We start from the raw sequence: 23622 nt of genomic DNA on the forward strand, positions 1-23622 counted from the left end.
CTGATGTCTTTTAAAATGGCAAATATCTAGACTTTCCACTGAATAAAATCTGAGTATTCAGATCCCATGAATTTTCCCCAAAGAACATTTAAAAAGAAAGCATCAAACTGTGATTTATATAGTATAACTCAAGACAGAGAGATATATGCCACCATATATTTAATGTGATTTGACATTCAAAGAATCTTAGAGGACTTATTAGATTCTTCTCCTTACCTGAATGATAGCATACTAAAGAGAACTTTAAAATGAGTTTCCCTGAAAATCATTTGCACTCATTTGGCTAACTAAAAAGAATGATTAATTCAATTAATTTGAAAATAATTTAAAATCTATGTTGAAATCTTGAATGACATGGCATACTTTGTGCAGCAAATTTTTTAGAAAAACTAACTTGCTAGATGATGGCATTTTACTTTAAAAAGTGTGGTTCCTTAAGCTTCAACTTTGGTTCCCCAAAGCCCAAATCTGTATGCAGGAAATCTGATTCCCATTGTGTATAGTTTATTACCAATATGTCAGCTTGCATCAATCCACGTTAAGGAAAATAGATAGTTATGAGAGACATAGAAATTATAATATATCTCATATCTAAAATTCATACTGCTAAAATTGTCAAGAACTGACTTTATAGATCTATATTTTCTTTAAAAATATGTAGGCAGAATCAGAAATTGCAAATATTAATAATAGTTTACATTTACATAGTGCTTACTATGTGCCAAGCACTTTGCTAAGCATTTACAAATATTATCTCCTTTGATCCTCACAATAACCTGGGGAAGTATACTATTATCCCCATTTTATGGATGAGGGAATTGACACAAATGGAGGTAAAATGTCTGGCCTATAGTCACAAAAGTAAGAAATGTCTGAGGTTGCATTTCTTCCTTACTCCTGCCCCAGCATTCTCTCCACTGTGTCACCTAGCTACTAATAACACATAAATACTAAAAATAACTTTTGTTGTTTAATTGTTTGGTCATATTTAATTCTTCTTGACCCCCAGGGACCATAGCTATCCATTAGGTTTTCTTGGAAAGGATACTGGAATGGTTTGCCATTTCCTTATTCAGTAGATTCTTTTGTCAGGCAATAACTAAAGCCATTGGTCCAGGATCTCACAGCTAAGAAGTATCTGAGGCTGCATTTGAATCCAGATCTTCCTGACTCCAGGCCCTGCACTCTATCCACTGAATCAACTAGCTGCCTTCTAAAACTTATCACCTATATTTTATCCAGTTCATCTCCTGATATAACATTATTAGCTCCAAATAAGTAGGAGAGTAATTATGATATCTGCAAGTTAGCTATGTCCCTACATCTTATCCATAGTTGTATTTTATTTTTGTCTTACCTACTACCCCTGTCAACAGAAAACCTGTCTATGGAAAGTTCCCAAATGACTCAAATTGTCAAAAAAAGTCATCTATTTTAGAACATTAAAAATATTAATTTCCTGAAACCTAAAAATACTGCCTCAAGTCCTCAAGATCCTGAGGGAGCATGCATGCATACAAAATACAATTATCAGAGTAATTAAAAAGTTATAATGGCTCTTGTCTTAAAAGACCAATTATATTAATTCTAAAAAACAAAATGGAGAAGGGCATGATGTCAAGCCTACCCATTATTATAGCTCTGTCCTTAGTTTGTCAGCATTCCCCTTAACCCTTAGGGCTTGACACCTAAAAGCAAAATCATATGGCATTTTACAAGTCCAGCATGAAACCCAGCAGAACTTGTTAACCTCATTTTCCTCCCCATGCAGCTATCACTTAAAGGCTTGGATGATATTGCCTGACTATATTCTCAAAGAGAATTTGCTAGTCTACCGAGTGTTTTGGCTGCACAGGTTCAGAACATATAACACAGATGGAGAAGACAGTCTACATTCCCTAGCACCTTAGATGAGGGCAGTCTTTTATGATGGGCCGAGTAGCCAGAACTGGGTCACTCTCTTTTTTGCTGCACCCAGAATGGATGGAGGCCCAAATTTACCCATAGTGCAGACACTAGGAACTGCCCTGGTGAAGGGGAATGCTCTCTTTCCTTTCTCTCCCCTGTTACTCCTGGTCCTAAGAAATGGGTTTGGTGTTGGGTTTTAGTTTGTTCATTTGTTTTGGTACAGTTTATTTGTCCTAGAGCCAGGATTCTAGGCAAGATAACAAAGCCAAGCAACCCAGCAGAAAAGCCCTGGTAAATAGGGTAAATAGGGTAAATAGGATTCAAGTCCAAGTAGGGGCTATGGACTCTGAATTTGGGAATGTGCTCTACAGGAACTGAGATAAGCTTTGAACCTAATCTCCTTTTCTACCTCTGAGTATGGAGATGGGGGTGATTGAAGTAAATATTTCTTTGCAAAAGTTAATCAGACTGTTAAAAAGGTTAAATAGAACTGAGTTTTAAAGATTACTCTTATAATACAGCAAACACTATCTTTAGTCCTGGGGGAAAGTAAAAGCAAGGTGAAAAATGTTATAGATGTAGAAAAAACAAGATTTAATAACCAACTGTGTATGTGGTATGATGCAGAATGAGATGTTGAAAATGAGACTGATATAGGTTATAAATAGGGTAGATGTGTGAAAATTTTATAATATATATAATGATTAGTTCAGTAGTATATATACATATAATAAGTAAATGTGTTATTTACTCAAGTACATGAATATTTATGTTCAATATATACTTTAATCTAAAATGAGGATAAATAATTGGAACACATGATTGAAAAGACTTGGGGATCATTGTCCTACACAGCCTGGTTATAAACAACCAAAGTGAACACTAAAAACATTTTTATACTCTAAAGGTATACTAACTATATCTAAATGGAATGGGAAATTAAAAGAAAACAATGAATATGTGTTCACATATCTCCCAGTATTGGGGAAATGACCAGTGGACTTCCTAATGATAGAAAGGTTTTCTAAATATTCTATGCACAAATGACAGTATGTATTAATTGTGTCCATCCCAAGAATACTCAAAGCTTCCTCACTAAAATATACTCTCATGTAAAACAGATTGATAGTTACATCCAGGATGAAAAACAAAAGTTGAAAAATGCATATTCCTCAGATAGCTAAATGAGGAGCTGATCTAATTTATTAATTCAACCTACTTATGTGTACATATTCAAATATGTATCTATGTTAATACTTAAGGCCACTGAACTAGGCCCACAAACTAGTAAATGTTTGGTCTGAATTATTGTGGGTGTGCCAGCCTCCCACATTGGATTGGGTCTTGGAGGTGGGACAGTGTTGGCAGAAAGATCGATGGGACACAGCTTTCTCATTCAACCCTCAGCACAGGTTTCACAGGAAAAACTGCTCTACCTTGGATGAGGCCTAGCTTTATTTTATACACTCATGATCACACATCTACTTGGCATACAGTTTCATTCTCAATATACATGTTTCCATAGAATCTAACAACAGAGAGAAAGCCTAGGGAGATAGTCAACGAAACATTGTTGCTAAGTGCAGGATCAAAGGGTAGAATCAAAATGACCCAGATATAGTTTGGGGAACTCAGAGCACAGATTTGCTAGAAGTTTGTATAACTAGACAAGAGGGTCCTATCTAAGTGGGTATATAAGAATACTTAGGTTTAATTTTGTAAGTGGGATCTCCTGGTAATATCCTAGGGGGACAGAGTGGGACATCTGTATTTAACCCTGCAAGCATGTTTCTCTTATGTATTTTTCCTGGGGCTAAGTAAGAATAATAATCATAGCAATTCCAATAATAAGGGGATGTTAATAAGGAAAGTCACTTAGGGCTATTTCAGTGATGTTTCCATCCTTCCTGGGGGCTGCTTTGTAGTCCCCGGTTTCCACATTAACAGTGTCAAACACCATGGTCTTTGATGGCTTCCGGAACTGAATCAGGTATCAGAAACTTTCAATGATCACGAAGTATTCACAGCTACAAAGGTTCCATGGCCTTGGTGTTCTATATGAATTTAAATCTTGAATACTAACTTCTATGCAGAATTAATATTATAAGTAATCCAAATGGAAATATATATATATATACACATATATATATATGTATATATAGGTATAGCTTATAGTATATTGCCAAAAATACCAGTAATGAATGATCTGCATGTGAAAGATTGTTTAAAATAGCAAAATATAATAAATAAACAAAGGAATGACTGAAAATAAATAAATAAAAATAACAACAACTAATGATTTGTCCAAGGTCACGTAGCTAGGAAGAGTCTGGGACCACATTTAAACTCAAGTCTTCCTGACTCTAGGCCCAACACTATATCTTTTAATAGAGGAATAAATTGAAGTTTGTGGATAGTAAGCATTTCTAGGATTAAGTTTCCTCTGAGATTGCTTCACATTTACAGGATGTGTATTTTGCATGTAAATAGTTGTTTGAATGTTTTCTCTCTCATTAGAATGTGAGCTTACACTTTTTCACTTTATATTCCCAGATATTTAGCACCAAGCCTAGAACATAGCAGATATTCAGTAAATGCTTGATAATGACAATAAGGATTCTGTTACCAAAGGCTAGAGACAATTAATGGGTAACGGGATGAAAATGAGAATCAGGAGTAGATTGGTCAATGCTTAACAGTTATATTGACAAAAAAAAAGCATGTTCTCTGGATACACTTTTAAATTTATTCTTCCATTTAAGCATATTCTCAAGAAGGCAGGATGAAAATGGCAGAACAAGAGGGGGCAGAGACAGATGGTCAGGTAGGAGAAGCTTTATAGATGAGTTCTCCTAACATTTCCCCCAAGCAACTTTAAGATAGAACCTCAATTTGAATTTTGGATTGATAAAGTAATTTAAAAAATGGGAGATGAGACATTTTTTCAACCCAAGACAATTTAGGAGATAAAAAAGGAGAGATCTTTAACATGGAGGTAAGGGTTGGCATTGAGTATATATAATGGCCATGCCATCTAGTGGCCTTGGAAGTGGCCATGACAGCAGAAACAGCTTTCTGCACTCTCAGTCTGGAGATAGTAAGGAGATTGCCCAAATGATTAGGAAGGGATTACAGGTGGCCCCTCTAGTAGAACTAAGTTTAGGAACAATTGCTTTTTGGCATTCCATTGTCTGTACCTACTTCCAGGTCACATTTACAGAGGGGAGAGGAGTGCTTGAGGTTGCAAAGATGCAGGGACTCTGTGGCCCAATAGTTCTTTTTTCTATCCTTCCAGAGACCCAATCCATTTGATAAACAATGAAGAAAAACAGTACAGCAAAACCCAATATGATATTATATATACTATTCCATATAGATAACCTCATCTCTTCTCAACTTTAGGATGAGAATGGATGTACATTGTCATACTCTCTCTTTGGGACCAAGATTGATTATTAAAATTTCAGTTTTTAAGCATTTTGGTGGTGGTTGTTCTTTCTGTTTAAATTTTTTATTTTTGTTGTATATTATTTCCCTAGTGTGTATTATTTTCCTAGTAATTTCGTTTTGGTTCATCTAAGTATTCTTAAGCTTTTTTTGCATTTTACACATTCATTATTTCCCATCGTACATTAATAAGCCATTACATTCCCATACTATACTTTATTTAGCTATTCCCCAATTAATGGGCATCTACCTTGTTTCCAGATCCTTGCCACTACTAGAAAAGTGCTACTATATTTTGGCATATGTGAAAGGTTCTTTTCTTTATTGACCTCTTTGAGATATAACTAACTAAGAAAAGAAACTGCCAAAACTGGTGTTGGTTTTGGTTCTCTAAAGTCAGCTAATTATTATCCTCTATTTGTCTGAGCACTTCCTCAATAAACAAGGCTTTTTAAAAGAAATCTTCAATACTTTCATAAATCACTGAGAAAAACTGTGGTACTTTAGAAGACAGAAACTTTTTTTTCAATAAAATTTTTCAATTATAGAAAAATTACACTGGGAAATGCTGCTATTTCTGCCACTGGAGAGGTTGACATCCGACATATTGTTCTGACAGATACCCACCATTTACAAGTAAGGATTGCTTACAAATCAACCTTTTATTCTCTATTAATTTCTTCTTGATTTATTGAAAAGCAATCCATTGATCTATTATAAAGAAAGCTCATTTTCTCTCTTTGAAGGTTGTATTCTCATCAATTCTCATCAATTACAATTAGGAAAAATGTTATTAAATTCTTTGTGATTGCTTATCAGGCATTTGCCTAGTGTCTAAAAAAGGAGTTAAAATAAGAGGTATAAAACCAGGAATAGAGGGGAAGAAATCAAAGAAAAGAAAGAAAATACAGGTAAAACTTTTGAGCTGTTGATGATTACAAGATTGTGGATATATGATACTAAACCATATTGAGTCATTGATTCTAAGTCTAATAAGGTACAGGATAGGGTTTAATTTTCTTATACTATTATAATTATATTACAATATAATATTATGCTAGAGTGCATGTAGAGAAAAGCAACCAAGATACTGAAACATGTATAATTGTGCCACATGTGAATTATTTGAAGCAACTAGGGATGTTTAGCCATAAAAAGAAGACATTGGTGGAACATCATGGCTACCTTCTAGTATTTGAAAAGCTGTCATGTGAAAGAAAGATTTGCCTCATTCTGCTTAGTTCCAGAAGACAGATTTAAGAGCAATGGATAGAAGTTGAAATTAGAAAAATTTCAGATTCTTTAAAGAAGAAAAATAATTGAGTTATCCAAAAATAGAATGAATTATCTTAAGAGGTAGTGAGATTCTCTTTACTAAAGTCTTTGGTCAATTCTGATTTACTATTTGCCAAGTCTGTTGGAGATGTTCTGATTTTTGTGTGATTGGAAATGGTCCCTGCTAAGTCTGAGATTTGGTGATCAAATCATAACTTCTTTGTCATTTACTAAATTGCTAATGTATGATATAACAAAATGTCTTATAATATATCTTAGAACTCCTCAAAAATCACAAAACTATATACAATGATCTGAATAGATTTGGGTTTTTCCAAATAAGATATCACATAGAACTTTCAGGAGGTAGGTTTAGTTAGGAAATCAAAAGCAATGTTATATTTCCACCATTTCTTCCCAAAGTTCAGGAATTGCTATACTTCATATTGGGAGAACATGAGTAAGGTAGAGTGAGGGGGGAAAAGTTTCTCAAACTCCATCTGAACATTGATTTTTGTTCCAGCCATGCATAAGTGCCAACAATAAATGAGCAAGGTTAGAGAAGATTGTTGTCCCGGTAGAGTAGGTCCGATGACTTAAAACAGTTTAGCCACAGAACTTAATGTTATCCATCCACCAAAGAAGAGATGGGTGCATTTCCTCAGGCATTTACAATTTATCCCAGCAATATCAATGAATCTTTGTGAATTCTATGCCTTATGAGTTCCTAGAAAATGTATTCTCCAAATCCAGAAGGAAAATTATCAACTACAATTTTAGTACTTATAAAAAGGATTTTTCCTCATTTAACACTAATGATAAGTTGTCTTCTAGAAAAATGTAAAATAGAATTTATACTTTACTTTTTTATTTTTAACTATTCTTATTTTAATAAAGTATCTATTAGAAAAGAGCAAATTCAAAATACACAAGTAGGGAAAAGGGACTATTTAAAATTTTCTATCTAAATGCATTTACTTTATCATTTATTTCTGAAACTAATAAGACTTTTGTGACTACATCTACCAAAGAATGAGTAAAGTTTTAGAACTTAATTTATAAACATTTATTTTATCAAAGTAAATACCACAGATGTCTAATGGAAATGTCAAAGTGACATTGTAATGTCCCAGTATTATATTATGTCTCTTCTTCCTATAGCAAAGTATTATCTTCATAACAATATTCCTATAAGCTTGTTTCTGCGTGTAGGTTTTTTGGTTGTTTTAATTTTAATATAAATGTATGTACATTTTCCCCCCTTTCACCTATTCTGAATTTTCAAATGGATCACACCTGCTGAATATAGTTGTATATATTTTACATTTGAAGACATGAGATCTTCACATACTCCACAGATCACTTCTGTCTGTTTGACAAATGGGTCCAATGCCAATGGCAAGTGGTTCTTCCATGAAATATTCATCAATAATGATGAACATTAAAAGACTACACATTCCTTCACATCCTAAAGGGACTTTTGGGAGGGACAGATAAGAACTTTAACTATAAATGTCAAACTAAAAGAACAAGAAAAGAAATTTGACTTCCTGTTCTTTCTGAGGATAGTGTGACAAAAAAGGCAATAGTTTTTTCTATGAATCTGAGACAGCTCTGCTCTATGAAAACTACCCTCTTTTGTGATAACCACTACATATAGTGGTTGAGATTCTTTGATTCAGTCACTATCCTCAAAAGGTAACTTGGGATCTAAGCCATAGTTCTAACCAGTAATGGGAAGGACAGATTCTAACAGATACCTGGTCCACAAAACATAATGAAAGGAAGTCAAAGGAAGTTCTTGTTGTCATTTTTAATAACTTACCAGCACACTTGGTCCTTGTTCTTAGTGCTGGTCCAGGGGATCCAGTTCCTCCTTCCCCTGGTCTGGTGAGCAATACACTAATCTCATATTCAGTGTCAGGATCCAGATGCCCTATTTTATAACTTGTTGAATCTACTGGCTGCCTGTCATTCCAGCTTCCACTTGCTGTGCAGTATTCCACCTCTCGACCAATAATGGGTCCATCCCCATTGATGGAGTTGGCATTCAGTTGTATCCACAAGTAAGTTGCTCCCACAGAGGCAAGCTGAGGTGGGGCAATGGGAACAGGTGGTTCTGAAAGATTTAACCAGAAAAGCATTTTTCAGTGAAAAGGAAATCTTCATTTTCAAAAAAAAGATGCTTAAGATTGAAGACATTTAAAAATAATAGATTGACATGATTTAAGAAATGAATTTAGAAACTTCTACTCAAATTAACTTTAAAAAGTTTTTAATTACTGCTGAAATATGGAGATTTCACCCATCTTTAAACTTTCAGTTTTGTACAAAAACTTATAATTAGTATACTCACCAATCTATTTATGAAGCTTAAGCCATTCTGTTCAAACCCTTATCTAGGAATCAAAACCCAGGCTGCCTTTCTCACACAAGGTAAGTGGTAAATGCAGTTTGAAAGTAATCCTAATTGAAGGTAGTATTTTATCTTTGCAAGTCTACTTTCCCACAAGTCATCATCATTTGAAAACACCTTTAAAAATATCAAGAGAATGTTTGATCTCTTCCTACTTACATAGTGCTTCTTCATATTTCTTTTGCCGCAATAACACTATATTAACACATGGTAGAAACCAGTTAATTATCTCTAACAAATTCCCATGATGTTTCCTCTACTTTAAGCTATAAGACTGGAGACTCTGAATCTACATAGAAAATCTCACCACTTTTGCTAAGGGAAGAAATGGTAAGGAGGGTGATTAACAACAATAATATCCTATCACTACATTTTGGTAGAAATTAAAATTACATTGCATTTTTGCAGAGATTATCTTATCTAGTCAACCTGGCAACACAAAGCCTTTCTAAAGGAGGGCATTAATGACAAAATGGGGCAGTTAGGTGGTGGAGTAGATAGGAACTGAGCCAGCAGTCAGAAAGATCTGAGTTCAAATCTGGTCCTAGAAACTTACAAGTTGAGTCATCCTGGTCAAGTCAGTCATATGACCCTGTTTGCCTCAGTTTCCTCATCTGTAAAATAAGCTATAGAAAGAAATGGCAAACTACTTCAGAATCTCCACCAAGTAAACCACAAATGGACTCACAAAGAGTTGGACACAACTAAACAACAACATTCTTCACACTGTGTGAATATCTTCTGTATGAGTTCAAAAGCCTTTCCCCTCATAAATAATTATCTGGAAAGGAAAAAGTAATTTCCCCAGTGCATTAATCATTTGCTACCTGAATGACTGAAAAATAAACTGGGAAATCCCTCCTCAGTGACTGGAACCTATGGAATTAATAAAATCCTGAAAATAAAACAGGACAAAAAAACAGTGATGATAAATATTTCTACTCATAATTTATCATTGTTTCTAAAATCAGGGAAAAAAGATACAATCAGATGATTATTCAAGCAGGCCTTGTTAAGTGGTTTAGGCTATTGGTCTATTTCTATTTGAATGCATCTACCTTTTCCTCTTTAATATTCCACCTCCCTCAAATCCTCAGAGATCATGCAGAAAAGTAAGGAATGGTATATTCTACCACATTAAGGAAAGAGTAAAACATATTTTTCTCTTGTTTTGTTTTATTGGGGATGGGGAGGCAGGAGATACATCAGAGTGACATTTTTAATGTCGAGGGAAAAATCTCATTAGGAATCAAAGTCAAAATATAGCACTATAAATGCTGGTCTCACCTTCTGAAGATTAGGAATTTATTGTAAGATTGTCAAAATTATGATTTCCACAGTTTATAAACTAATGCTTTGTGCAGAAACTGTTCATATCTTTAAGCAGTTTTGACTTAACTTAAAAATGATTTAGCATCAATTTAAATCATTAGACTGTTTCTTGAACCAAGACATGAAATGGAACTTTTATAGGGCATCCTAAGGCATTTATGTAGCCATGCTGAAAGAACAGTTAATTACTTTCAAGTTGCAAAGGCTAGCAAGGCCTATTGAAATACCATTCAAAATGCATCTCTTGCATGAGGTCACAAGGGTTAGTGATTACACCGATTCCCTTTATAACTTACAAGTATCTAAAATAGACTTGACTTTATTGCTTTATTGTCCCAGAAGGACTATTCCCTTTTCATCTCCCATTGAGGTAAGGTCCAAATAGGTTACATCAGATGTGAGATCTAAATGAAAGATTAAATATATTGCAGCTGAATATCCAAAGGGACATGTGATCTGAGAGGTTAGAATCAGCAAAAATAATAATAATAATAATAATAAGTAAATAAAGTCAACATTTAAATTGTGAGCTAATTCTGCCCATATCCTGAATAAAAACAAATCTCAAATCACTAAGATAAAATGATAAACAGGAAGGGAAAGAATTCCTCAATCAAAATGCAAATGAAGATTCAAATCGAATTAATTCTTTCTTCCAAAAAAGACTATTGTTACAAAAATATATTTTTCTATCCAGTGTGTTATACACACACAAAGAGAGTATACAACTAAGGTTTTTTAACTCTTTTTTTTCCCCAATCTAAAGACACAGCATCCAATATAAATTGACACATTCCTGGGAATTATAAAGTCTTAAGGATTTACATTGGGCACTCAGAAATTAAGGGACTTACCTAGTTCACACAGACAGTATATGTTAGAAGTTTGACTTGACTCCATATCTGGAAATATCTATATCTTCTTTAGAGCTAGTCTACCTCTCATAGAGGCATTATGAAAACTGAATTAAGGGTTTGATTTTAAGGATATAAAGATACTATATGGTCTGATGGAATAGACTATGGATTAAAGAATTGTGAGACTAGGAATCTTTTCTCTATCCTAGTCAACTAATGCATAAGAACCCTTATGACTCAGTTTTAATTTTCTCATTTGCAAAATGCCAAGGAGGTAGGGGAAGAAAATTACATAATATTTAAGATTCTCCCTAAACTAAAATTCTATAAAATGTTGAAATAATTTTTCATGTTACTAGAGTGCCCTGAAAAAAAGTAATTGGCTCTCCCTGTAATGTTTAGCATTTTTGATAGAATCTAATTAATCTAGGAGACAGCATGCTCATGATGAGTATAAATCAGATATTTATTCTAACAAAAACAAATTGTCTTTGCTGTTGCTTAGTTTCCTGACTTCATGGCCATCACATTGTTGGTCCCCTTTTTCACATGGTGAGCCCCCAAAATACACATACACTTTACTTATTCCTTGAAAGAGAATTGATAGTTAGATGTACCCTCTTAAGTGATAGCAACTTCTTTTAAAAAGACATAAAACTAAAAACATTAATCATTTGCATCTAGGGAAAAGAAAATGAAGGTCTAATTGAGCAACTCATAGACTTAATTTCGTAAAAGAAGGTAGTACTCAAGTCAAGAAGAACACAAGTCAAAAAAGTCTCACTTTCCTATGCTGTACTATCCCATTATATGATATATATGGCAGTTGTTGTTAGTCCTTTGCTTTCAAAGAGAACCAATGACGACACAAGGTTGACATCTTGACTCATGTGTGAATTGGATTTAAGTGAGTCAGAGCGGCATAAAGTCATCAGCTTGATGCTCTCTTCCTGAGTCATCCAAGTCCAGTGGCAAGACAGAAATCTGGATGGATGCGACTGGTGATGGCTTTGGCTTCTTCAATGTTTGACCAAGCTCTAAGTGCTCTATAGCATCTACTTCATCCAGCTTTATGAACTATTCTCATCTAACCATTGCATGGGGTAACAGCTTCATATTTGGGATAGATACCCTCCAATCTCCAATGGAATTGAGTTACCCTCAAGCTGGTTTGGCCCATCTGCTGGGGCAGTTTATAGGACTGTGCCCACTGTATGTGCTACATCTTCTTCTATATATATGGTAAAGAGTAAATGATATGGTAGCAATAATGGTATACTTAGAGTCAAGGGAAGAGTTCAGATATTATAATATAAATAATGATTATTTTATTAATAATTATGCACATATAATTATTTTAAATATTATAATTATTATAATAAGTTTAGTTAATATCTCAACACCTGTAAGGCTAGTTGAACTTCAGGGTTCTAGTATACTTTTTTTCCCTTTTTGGTTTGTAGTCAACATTTGAAATTATTGTACTTATTAAGTGACATTATTAAATGGCCATAAACATATTGAAGAAAGACATCTTTAGTGTAGCTTTTAAGGTACTGTGTGAAACACAATGAAATACAAAGAAAAATGACATCTGAAAGCTTACAATCTCTCATTTCAATAATTTCAAATGCTTATTATAGACCAAGAGAAAAAAATTCCTCATGTTCTACTGAAGTGTATCAATTTTTTATCAATTATTACTCTAAACATTTATCATTTAGATTTCAAACTCTAAATGTAGGCATATGGGGAATTTATATTTTATACTCAAATCCTGAAGTTCAACCAGTCTCACAGGTCTTAAAGTATTAATCAAATTACTTATTACATTATAATACCATTGAATATTGCATTATTACACATTGAATATTAATGCATACATGCAAAGAGAAATAAGAGTTAACAAGAACATGCAATCCCCAGTAGAGGACAAACACACACAATGGATGAATTTTGGGAAACCTGAAATTTTAAAAATTCCAAGAATGCATAACAAATGAAAAAAATCAAAGACAAAACATCTTAGGGTTGGTTGTGGTAGTCATTTAGAATTTACCTTTTCTAACTTGCTTCAAATGGATCTGTATGACAACCAGGGCCATAATGGGAGTTGAAAAGAATTTTTTTACTACAATTTCTCAGCTTCCTTTGTTTCTCTTGAAATTTTGCTCGCTTGACCCTACCTATCATCAGCATACAGAAATCATTCTACAGCCTCGGTTGCAGAAATATGCCCATTTATGTGACTGCCCACTGTGTTCCCTGCCCTTGTGCCCATCATGCATCTTCTCTGACCACAACTTCTTTGTCTGTATCTACATTCCTACTGGAAATGAGAGAGAGTCAAGATGATAGTAGTACCCCTACATAGATGAGGAAAATCATTCTTGTAACTTATCTTACTATGCTATCTAATTAAATGTCTTTTTCTTTGACCCAGTAATAAATCTTTTGGTTAACTACTGACTGAAATTCATTGGTAGGTATTCATGAGCTATGTTTTGGAGCAGATGGACCTAAAGTATGTCTCAAACCCAGGATAGCATTAAGGCTGGGTATGTATATACATGATTGCATATATATATATATGTATATATATATATACACATATGTCATAGATGCACACATATCTGTGTAAATATATATACAAAACATGCATACCTATATGTCAATCTGTATGCATACACATACATGTGTTTCTATTACTGTCAATGCATTTCGTTTACTAGTTAAACAAAGGGTCAAAGTTAAACAGTGACCAGAATGATTTCCCTCAACTATGTAAGAGCACCACTCCTACTTACACCACCCCATCATCATTGGAAATGTATATACAGGCAAAGCATATGTGGTCAGAGAATATGCATGGTGGGTACCAGTGTGTTTGGGTATGTGTGTGTGTGTGTGTGTGTGTATGAAGAAAGTCAGATTTCTCTCTGATTTCCTAGAAAGGAATGCAAATGGGTACCCAGAAGCCATGTGAATCACTGAAAGGGAACAATCCAAAGTTTACACTGACCCTTCTAGAACAGGAAAAGATTTAATAGCTGAAGGACATTAGAAACTCATGAAATAACCTTTGGTTAGCTCAAGAAAAATAATCCCTTTCCTCTGTTCATTTCCTTGCCTACATGGTCAATAATGACTTAACTTTCTTGTCATGCAAAATATAGTCATAGATGGTTACTAGAACATAATGAATTTTAACACCGTTTTATCAATATTGTTTGTGTGATGTGACTGGGCATTTTTATATGGACACTGTTTGGTTTTATTAACCACCATCCTGTCATAAACACTCCTGTCTGGTGAATATTTGCATTTTAAGTGGTTTTCTATCAGTAAATAATGTTCATTCCTTAAATAAATTTATAGGTTGTAATCACTGCATATGGACTTGGCAGGAGCATTTGCCAAGAGCACATTCATTTCCACTGCAAACAAGCAAGAAAACATAAATAAAATATAGCTTTCATAAATATAACCCATGTGCAAAATATGTATTTAAAATGCAATTTGTCAACACAGGCTTTTACAGAGTTGCTTTTTCAGAAGAAGCCGATAAGTTTGAGCTTTAAAAATGTAATGAACTAACAAGAATACAATATGTACTTACTTTGGAACGGTATTCTAGAAGATAAAAAAAATCAAATACCTTTAACTACCAATTCTGCATAGTTTGATATTCCAACACCTCCTTCAGTACGTATCATACAACGATAGTTCCCAGCATCTTGTTTGGTTGTATTTACAACACTGAATGAGGCTATAAATCTCCGTGGACTAGTCACTTTGATTTCTTTCAGAGGTGCATCCCTTACATCAATGCCCTGTATAAGGATGGGGAGGTGGCAAGGAAAGGAGAGAAGAGAAAGAAAGTTATTGTTAAGGTGAAAAAATATAAGACATTTAAAAGTAACCCTCATATTCACATTTCAAAAATGCCCACTGCAATAGTACAGATGTTACTCCCATGCAGACTTTATTTAAAGCATTCATTATCCATAAGCAACTGTTCATTTAGAACATCTGGAAAGGGTTCTGAAATGCTGCCTTCCTAAACACTTTAGAGATTGAATGATACTGATTTAAGAGTGTGGGCATTTTTTCTGCTATTTTTTTTTGTTGTTCTTTCAGAATATTAATTCTGTTAAATTATTTCTACTTAAAAAAAAAAAAAAGATCACAGTAAAATTGTATTCCCTGCCCCTGCCCCAACTCTCACTTCTTTCTTTTTCACAAAGAACTTAAATTGCAAAACTATTTTAGCTACTTAATGAACTAACAACCAGCTTTTTCCATGCATTTTGGCTTTGTTCACCTAGTTGGTCACGTAAGCTATATTCTGCTCTATTGGTGCCCTCATTTTGTATATGAGCCTGTACAAGATATTATAAACCCTCACAAGGATTAAATCACACAATAAATCATGACAGGGGTTAGCATATACAATGATCAGAACAATCAGTATTGGGGTCTAGATGCTGGGCCAAGTCCAGTATCCAAAAAGAGGAAGAGGGATAATGTCTGATATACAGCAACAAGGAGATAGTAATATCAGTTGTTGTAAGGGCCTTGTTATACTTAATCTACATTCTCCTTAAAATACACACACACACACACAGTACATCTTTCTATATAAGCCTTTCTTAGTCATTGTTATATATCAAAATACTTGTATTTGTTTTTTCAAAGAAATAATTATGGTTTGTACATAGTATGTACCCAGAAAATATATTTTAAATATCAATTGTCCACTAGTATTCTCTTGGACTTAAATAAAGAGTCTGCTCTGAAACTGGTTGGGGTTTAAGAAACAGCGTAGTATGACTTCATAAGCAGCACTTTCTGTGTGTGCTTAGTATGTGTGACTAATGGACCAACCAAAGTTCAAAGCCTGCCATTTTCCCAATTTCCCCTATTTTTATTGATGATATCACAATCCTTCCAGGCACCTAAGCTCAACATTTTGATGTTCTTATTTAACTCTTTCCATCTCCTTGCCTTCCACCCTGATGATTTGACTTTGGCACTGTCTCTTCTAAGGGTATTTTTCTCATTTGAATTTGTCTGATTATCTCAAATGCCTCTATTCTTACCCAGAAAGTAACATATTAAATTTGGAAAAATACATGGCAAAAATACTATTATACACTAAATATCCTCTTCCAGTATCCAAACTACCTTCAAGCTTCCAGTATTTTCTTCAACTTAAAAAACCTGTATTGTTCATTAAGAAATCTAAAACCTAATAGTGAAATAGATTTCAATTCTGTAATTAGGATGTTTAGTTGTTAACAAAAATAAATTAACTTTAAAATGTTGTTTGTAAGCAGTAAAAGAAGCAAGTAATAGACATGTAAAACAGAATCTTCTACATAATGCATGATGCCAATGGCAATGTTAATCTGGACATTACTGTCAAAATGGTAGTCTAATGAAATATTAGTGAATGGTTTGTTTTATTTCAGCATAATTATAAATTGGTTTCCTTTTTATTCCTTTTTCTCCAGCTATTCTTTAGTTTATTATTTTAAATGTAATTTTAATCATTGATTTTATGAAATTTTGAGTTCCAATTTCTTTCCTTTCCTGCAACTGCTCCCCATCTACTGACAAAGCAAGCAATTTGAAATTAATTATACAAGTGCACAAAAAACGTACACATATTACCAATATTGTAAAGAAACAAGAAAAGCAAAAACATTTAAAAAGTGAAAAAATATGCTTCATTTTGCATTCAGATTTTCTTTTCTTCTTTCTTTGGAGGGTGGGTAGCATTTTTCATCTTGGGTCCTCGTTTTTCTTTAAAAGATACTTTGTGCCAAAATAATATTATTTTTTTAAACCCTTACCTTTTGTCTTGGAATCAGTACCATATATTGGTTCCAAGGCAGAAGAGCAGTAAGGACTAGGCAATGAGGGTTAAGCAAATAGCCCAGGGTCACACAGCTAGGAAGTGAGGTCAGATTTGAACCTAGGACCTCCCGTCTCTAGACCTGGCTCTCATTCCACTGAGCCACCCAGCTGTCCCCAATAATATTGAATTTAAGAAAAAAATCAAGAGTATAAAATTTGATTGGTGAAAGAATTGGCAAACTATTCCAGGAGTTTTGCCACGAAAAACCCAAATGAACTACATAGAGAGGAGTATGGATATACTGGCGAGAGTCTTCGGGGAGGGAGATTTCAGGGAAGGAGATCAATCAGTAGATATTGATAAAAATCCGGGGCATGAGGCTATAAGTGCCTACATCAGGGTAGTGTCAGTGTCAAGGGAAAGATGGGGGCATATCTGAGAGAAGAAATGAAGGTGAAAATGACAAGACTTGACAAGGACTTTAAATGGAAGGTGGAGATGAGGATATCACCAAGGCTGATCCTGGGTGACTGGGAAGATGATAATCTGCTCAACAGTAATAAGGGACTTAGTCAAAGGGAAAGGTTTAGAGGGTAAGATAATGAAGTCAGTTTCGGGCATGTTGAATTTAAAATGTCTAAAGGACATGCAGTTTGAAATGTCTAATAGACAGTTGAAGACTGAACCTGGAGGTTTGGAGAGAAGTTAGGGTTAGACAAACACATCTGAGACTCTTCATCATAGAGTTGATAATTGAACCAAAAGCTTTGTAATGCCTTCCCTGATGACTGCTTGGGATTTTCTTTCTTTTTTTTTTTGCTTTGTCACATTATTTGTTAGAGATCACCTGGGGAAGGGTCAGAATAAAGGATCTACTTGCTGGGAATAGTTAGAAGTTCTGTGGAAAATGACTTGCCTAAGGTGAAATACAAATGTGGTTCTCTCTATACAGGCACCTCAATGTTTTTCAAAGTTCATTGACTTTCCTAGAGAGCTAAAAAGTATGATTAAATCTTATAAAACTAAACTTATTTCATACTAAATTTTTAGTCAACAGCTAATGTAGAAATAGTGTTGATTTTTTAATGGCTTCATGTCACACTTTTAACTTAAAAGATTATAAACAGTAACAAGCAAGTAACATTACTGCAGCGTCAGTCAAAAATCATGTATTAAATACTTATCAAGCCAGGCATTGTCAGAAATATATTACATAGCCATATTACTGAAATACTTTAGTTGTTTTTTTTTAATGGAGATGACATGAAGTAAAAACAAATTAGCAAAGCAAAATATTTATCTTGGCTTATTTCAAATAAATGACTACATGTGTTCTTAACTCAAAATCTGAAAAGTTCAATGTCTTTCTTCATAAATTCTTCATTTTAACTAAGTTTTGCTGTGAAAGACAAAGATGACTATCTCAACCCCTTTCCTTCCATGAAAGTGGTAGAAAGGGAATTCTCTTAGTCCCTCTGTATCTCTGCCCAAGAAGGTCAAGTTTAGAATATGGTCTTCTCTTCTGACCACTATCATCTTCTTTGGTCTCCAGGTATCCTTTTCTTTCAGAAGACTGATCTGAAGGGATATTTCATACCCTCAGGGGCTCATACAATAGGGTCTCCAAATGCCAAAAATAGTCTTACTTATTATCCATAAGCAACAGGTCCAAATTAACTTGAAATTTTCTCTGTGCTCTTTTGGAGAATTTAGAATTAAATGATTTATCACAAAATATACATGATAACTTCAATCCTGAAGTGACTTTTGGATAACAATTGAAAAAAGGAAATTCTGGTGTTGTCATTCAGTCATTTTTCAATTGTATCTGACTCTTTGTGAGCCCAGTTGGAATTTTGGGGGGGGCGGTAAAAATACTGAATTGGCTTGACATTTTCTTCTCCAGTTCCTATTACAAATGAGGAAACTGAGGCAAATAGGATTAAGTGATTTGTCCTGTCACATAGTTAATGAGTACCTGAGGCCAGATTTGAACTCAGAAAGAGGAATCTTTCTTATTTCAGGCCTGGGACTGGATCCACTACACCACCTAGCTGGCTCCAGGGAAAACATATAGCTATTTATATTTGAGAAGCTAAACTCCAAGAGCCATTTGTTTTGCCCACATTGACTACAATTAAAGATGTATACTTAGCATGAGAAGGAGAGATCTCTTTTATATTGAAAAATCAGTACTATCAAAAATATCATTGGCCAGCAAAGAAAGGCACAAAGGGAAGAAGGAATTAAAAAAGAAAAGAAAAAAATTAAAGAGAAAGAAGATACTTCCTCAGGCAACTAGAGTCATGCAGGGATATAGGGAATGTCTACTAACAATGAGTTTATCAATCTCTATGGTTCTCTGGTTGCTGCAGGTCCATTTATTTATGGTGGAATAAGATAATGACTTCCAGAGTGGAGCCCAATCACCCCTGACACCATTAGACCACTTCTACCATAGTTACTTGTCTGCCATTCAGCATATTTTTTTCTCCCAAATCTCCTCAAAGACTCATTAAAGCACCCACAATGTTGAATTGTCTCCACAGTTGGGATTCCAAACTATATGTGAGTTTCTTTGTGGAGGGGGGTGGGGAGAGGGGGAACAGCACATAGTTCAAGGGATGGAGACAAAACTCCAAATCCTAGAATTCTCCTTTAGAGTTTAAACAGTTTCTTCTTTTAGGCTTTATCAGCACACTCTGATCAGTAGAAGTAGGAGATACTTAAACAAGGGATGACTCTGGGAATAGGTGAAATACATTGGAGAAACAGGTGATATATTACAAAATATATTAATTTTTTCTTAAAAAGTACTGGTTCATAGAATTTCCTGGGGTTTTAGTCTCTCTAGAATTCATGACAAATCTCACAGTGTAGATGTAACTATTTTGGTTGCCTCCCTATCCCACCAAATAAGGAAGTCGAGAAAATCAAATCCTCTAAAATTTAGGGCCTAAATTGTCCAAAATAAGACCTTTTTTTTTTTTTTTTTTTTTTTAAATATATTTTATTTGATCATTTCCAAGCATTATTCGTTAAAGACATAGATCATTTTCTTTTCCTCCCCCCCACCCCCCATAGCCGACGCGTAAGTCCACTGGGCATTAGATGTTTTCTTGATTTGAACCCATTGCTTCGTTGATAGTATTTGCATTAGAGTGTTCATTTAAAGTCTATCCTCTGTCATGTCCCCTCAACCTCTGTATTCAGGCAGTTGCTTTTTCTCTGTGTTTCCACTCCCATAGTTTATCCTTTGCTTATGAATGGTGTTTTTTTTTTTCTCCTGGATCCCTGAAAGTTGTTCAGGGACATTACACCGCCCCTAATGGAGAAGTCCATTACGTTCGATTATACCACAGTGTATTAGTCTCTGTGTACAATGTTCTCCTGGTTCTGCTCCTCTCGCTCTGCATCACTTCCTGGAGGTTGTTCCAGTCTCCATGGAACTTCTCCACTTTATTATTCCTTTGAGCACAATAGTATTCCATCACCAACATATACCACAGTTTGTTCAGCCATTCCCCAATTGATGGGCATCCCCTCGTTTTCCAGTTTTGGGCCACCACAAAGAGCGCAGCTATGAATATTTTTGTACAAGTCTTTGTGTCCATTATCTCTTTGGGGTACAGACCCAGCAGTGCTATGGCTGGGTCAAAGGGTAGATATTCTTTTGTCGCCCTTTGGGCATAGTTCCAAATTGCCCTCCAGAATGGTTGGATCAGTTCACAACTCCACCAGCAATGAATTAATGTCCCTACTTTGCCACATCCCCTCCAGCATTCATTACTTTCCTTTGCTGTTATGTTAGCCAATCTGCTAGGTGTGAGGTGATACCTCAGAGTTGTTTTGATTTGCATCTCTCTGATTATAAGAGATGTAGAACACTTCTTCATGTGCTTGTTAATAGTTTTGATTTCTTTATCTGAGAACTGCCTATCCATTTCCCTTGCCCATTTATCAATTGGAGAATGGCTTGATTTTTTGTACAATTGATTAAGCTCATTATAAATATGAGTAATTAAACCTTTGTCAGAGGTTTCTATGAAGATTTTTTCCCAATTTGTTGTTTCCCTTCTGATTTTAGTTATATTGGTTTTGTTTGTACAAAAGCTTTTTAGTTTGATGTAGTCAAAATTATTTATTTTACATTTTGTGATTCTTTCTATATCTTGCTTGGTTTTAAAGCCTTTCCCCTCCCAAAGGTCTGACATGTATACTATTCTGTGTTTACCCAATTTACTTATGGTTTCCTTCTTTATGTTTAAGTCACTCACCCATTTTGAATTTATCTTGGTGTAGGGTGTGAGGTGTTGATCTATTCCTAGTCTCTCCCACACTGTCTTCCAATTTTCCCAGCAGTTTTTATCGAATAGTGGATTTTTGTCCCAAAAGCTGGGATCTTTGGGTTTATCGTATACTGTCTTGCTGAGGTCGTTTTCCCCCAGTCTATTCCACTGATCTTCCTTTCTGTTTCTTAGCCAGTACCAAATTGTTTTGATGACTGCTGCTTTGTAATATAGTTTGAGGTCTGGGACTGCAAGGCCCCCATCATATGTGTTTTTTTTCATTATTTCCCTGGATATCCTTGATCTTTTGTTCTTCCAAATGAACTTTGTTATGGTTTTTTCTAAATCAGTGAAGAAGTATTTTGGTAGTTCAATGGGTATGGCACTAAATAGATAAATAAGTTTGGGTAGGATGGTCATTTTTATTATATTGGCTCGTCCTATCCATGAGCAGTTAATGTTTTTCCAATTGTTCAAGTCTAGTTTTAGTTGTGTGGCGAGTGTTTTGTAGTTGTGTTCATATAGTTCCTGTGTTTGTCTTGGGAGATAGATTCCTAGGTATTTTATTTTGTCTAAGGTGATTTTGAATGGGATTTCTCTTTCTAGTTCTTGCTGCTGAGCTGTGTTGGAGATATATAGAAAAGCTGATGACTTATGTGGGTTTATTTTGTATCCTGCAACTTTGCTAAAGTTGTTGATTATTTCAATTAGCTTTTTGGTTGAATCTCTAGGATTCTTTAAGTAGACCATCATGTCATCCGCAAAGAGTGATAACTTGGTCTCCTCCTTGCCTATTCTGATGCCTTCAATTTCTTTATCTTCTCTAATTGCTACTGCTAGTGTTTCTAGTACAATGTCAAATAGTAGAGGTGATAATGGGCATCCTTGTTTCACTCCTGATCTTATTGGGAATGCATCTAGTTTATCCCCATTGCAGATGATATTAGCTGTTGGTTTTAGATATATACTGTTTATTATTTTTAGGAATGACCCTTCTATTCCTATGCTTTCTAGTGTTTTTAATAGGAATGGGTGTTGTATTTTATCAAAGGCTTTTTCTGCATCTATTGAGATAATCATGTGGTTCTTGCTAGTTTGCTTGTTGATGTGGTCAATTATGTGGATGGTTTTCCTAATGTTGAACCAGCCCTGCATCCCTGGTATGAATCCTACTTGATCATGGTGAATGATCCTTCTGATCACTTGCTGGAGTCTTTTTGCTAGTATCCTATTTAAAATTTTTGCATCTATATTCATTAGGGAGATTGGTCTATAGTTTTCTTTCTCTGTTTTTGACCTGCCTGGTTTTGGAATCAGTACCATGTTTGTGTCGTAAAAGGAGTTTGGTAGAACTCCCTCTTTGCTTATTATGTCAAATAGTTTGTATAGTATTGGGGTTAACTGTTCTCTGAATGTTTGATAGAATTCACAGGTGAGTCCATCAGGCCCTGGGGATTTTTTCTTAGGAAGTTCTTTGATGGCTTGATGGATTTCAATTTCTGATATGGGATTATTTAAGAATTCTATTTCCTCTTCTGTTAGTCTAGGCAGTTTGTATTTTTGTATATATTCATCCATTTCTCCTAAATTGGTGTATTTATTGCCATATAATTGGGCAAAGTAATTTCTAATGATTGCCTTAATTTCCTCCTCATTGGAGGTGCTGTCCCCCTTTTCATCTTTAATGCTGTGAATTTGCTTTTCTTCCTTCCTTTTTTTAATTAGATTGACCAGTACTTTGTCTATTTTGTTTGTTTTTTCAAAGTACCAGCTTCTTGTCTTATTTATTAAATCAATAGTTCTATCACTTTCGATTTTATTAATTTCTCCCTTAATTTTTAGGATTTCTAATTTGGTTTTCTGCTGGGGGTTTTTAATTTGATCGCTTTCGAGTTTTTTCAATTGCATTTCCAATTGATTGATCTCTGCTCTCCCTTGTTTGTTAATATGAGCTTTCAGGGATATGAATTTGCCTCTGATTACCGCTTTGGCTGCATCCCAAAAGGTTTGAAAGGATGTTTCGCCATTGTCATTTTCCTTGATGAAATTATTAATTGTTTCTATGATTTCTTCTTTAGCTAAACGGTTTTGGAGTATCATATTGTTTAATTTCCAATTGGTTTTAGATTTGGTTTTCCATGTACCATTACTAATCATTATTTTTATTGCCTTGTGATCTGAGAAGGCTGCATTCATTATTTCTGCTTTTTTGCATTTGTGTGCTATGTTTCTGTG

At 34.6% G+C, this 23622-nt stretch overlaps 1 protein-coding gene across 10 annotated transcripts in view; it reads right to left on the reverse strand.

Moving 5' to 3' along the window:
- Positions 1-23622, reverse strand: part of PTPRM (protein tyrosine phosphatase receptor type M) — a 1053679-nt gene that overhangs the window by 589654 nt on the left and 440403 nt on the right. For all 10 annotated transcript variants that reach the window (XM_056820784.1, XM_016432809.2, XM_056820785.1 and 7 more), the window contains exons 6-7: positions 14894-15068; positions 8456-8749 (exon numbers count right to left, since the gene is read on the reverse strand). In XM_056820784.1, the coding sequence (XP_056676762.1) occupies positions 8456-8749; positions 14894-15068 (469 nt within the window). The remainder of the gene's footprint in view (positions 1-8455; positions 8750-14893; positions 15069-23622) is intronic.

The sequence above is a fragment of the Monodelphis domestica genome, chromosome 3, assembly GCF_027887165.1.
Source record: "Monodelphis domestica isolate mMonDom1 chromosome 3, mMonDom1.pri, whole genome shotgun sequence".
Classification (NCBI taxonomy): domain Eukaryota; kingdom Metazoa; phylum Chordata; class Mammalia; order Didelphimorphia; family Didelphidae; genus Monodelphis; species Monodelphis domestica.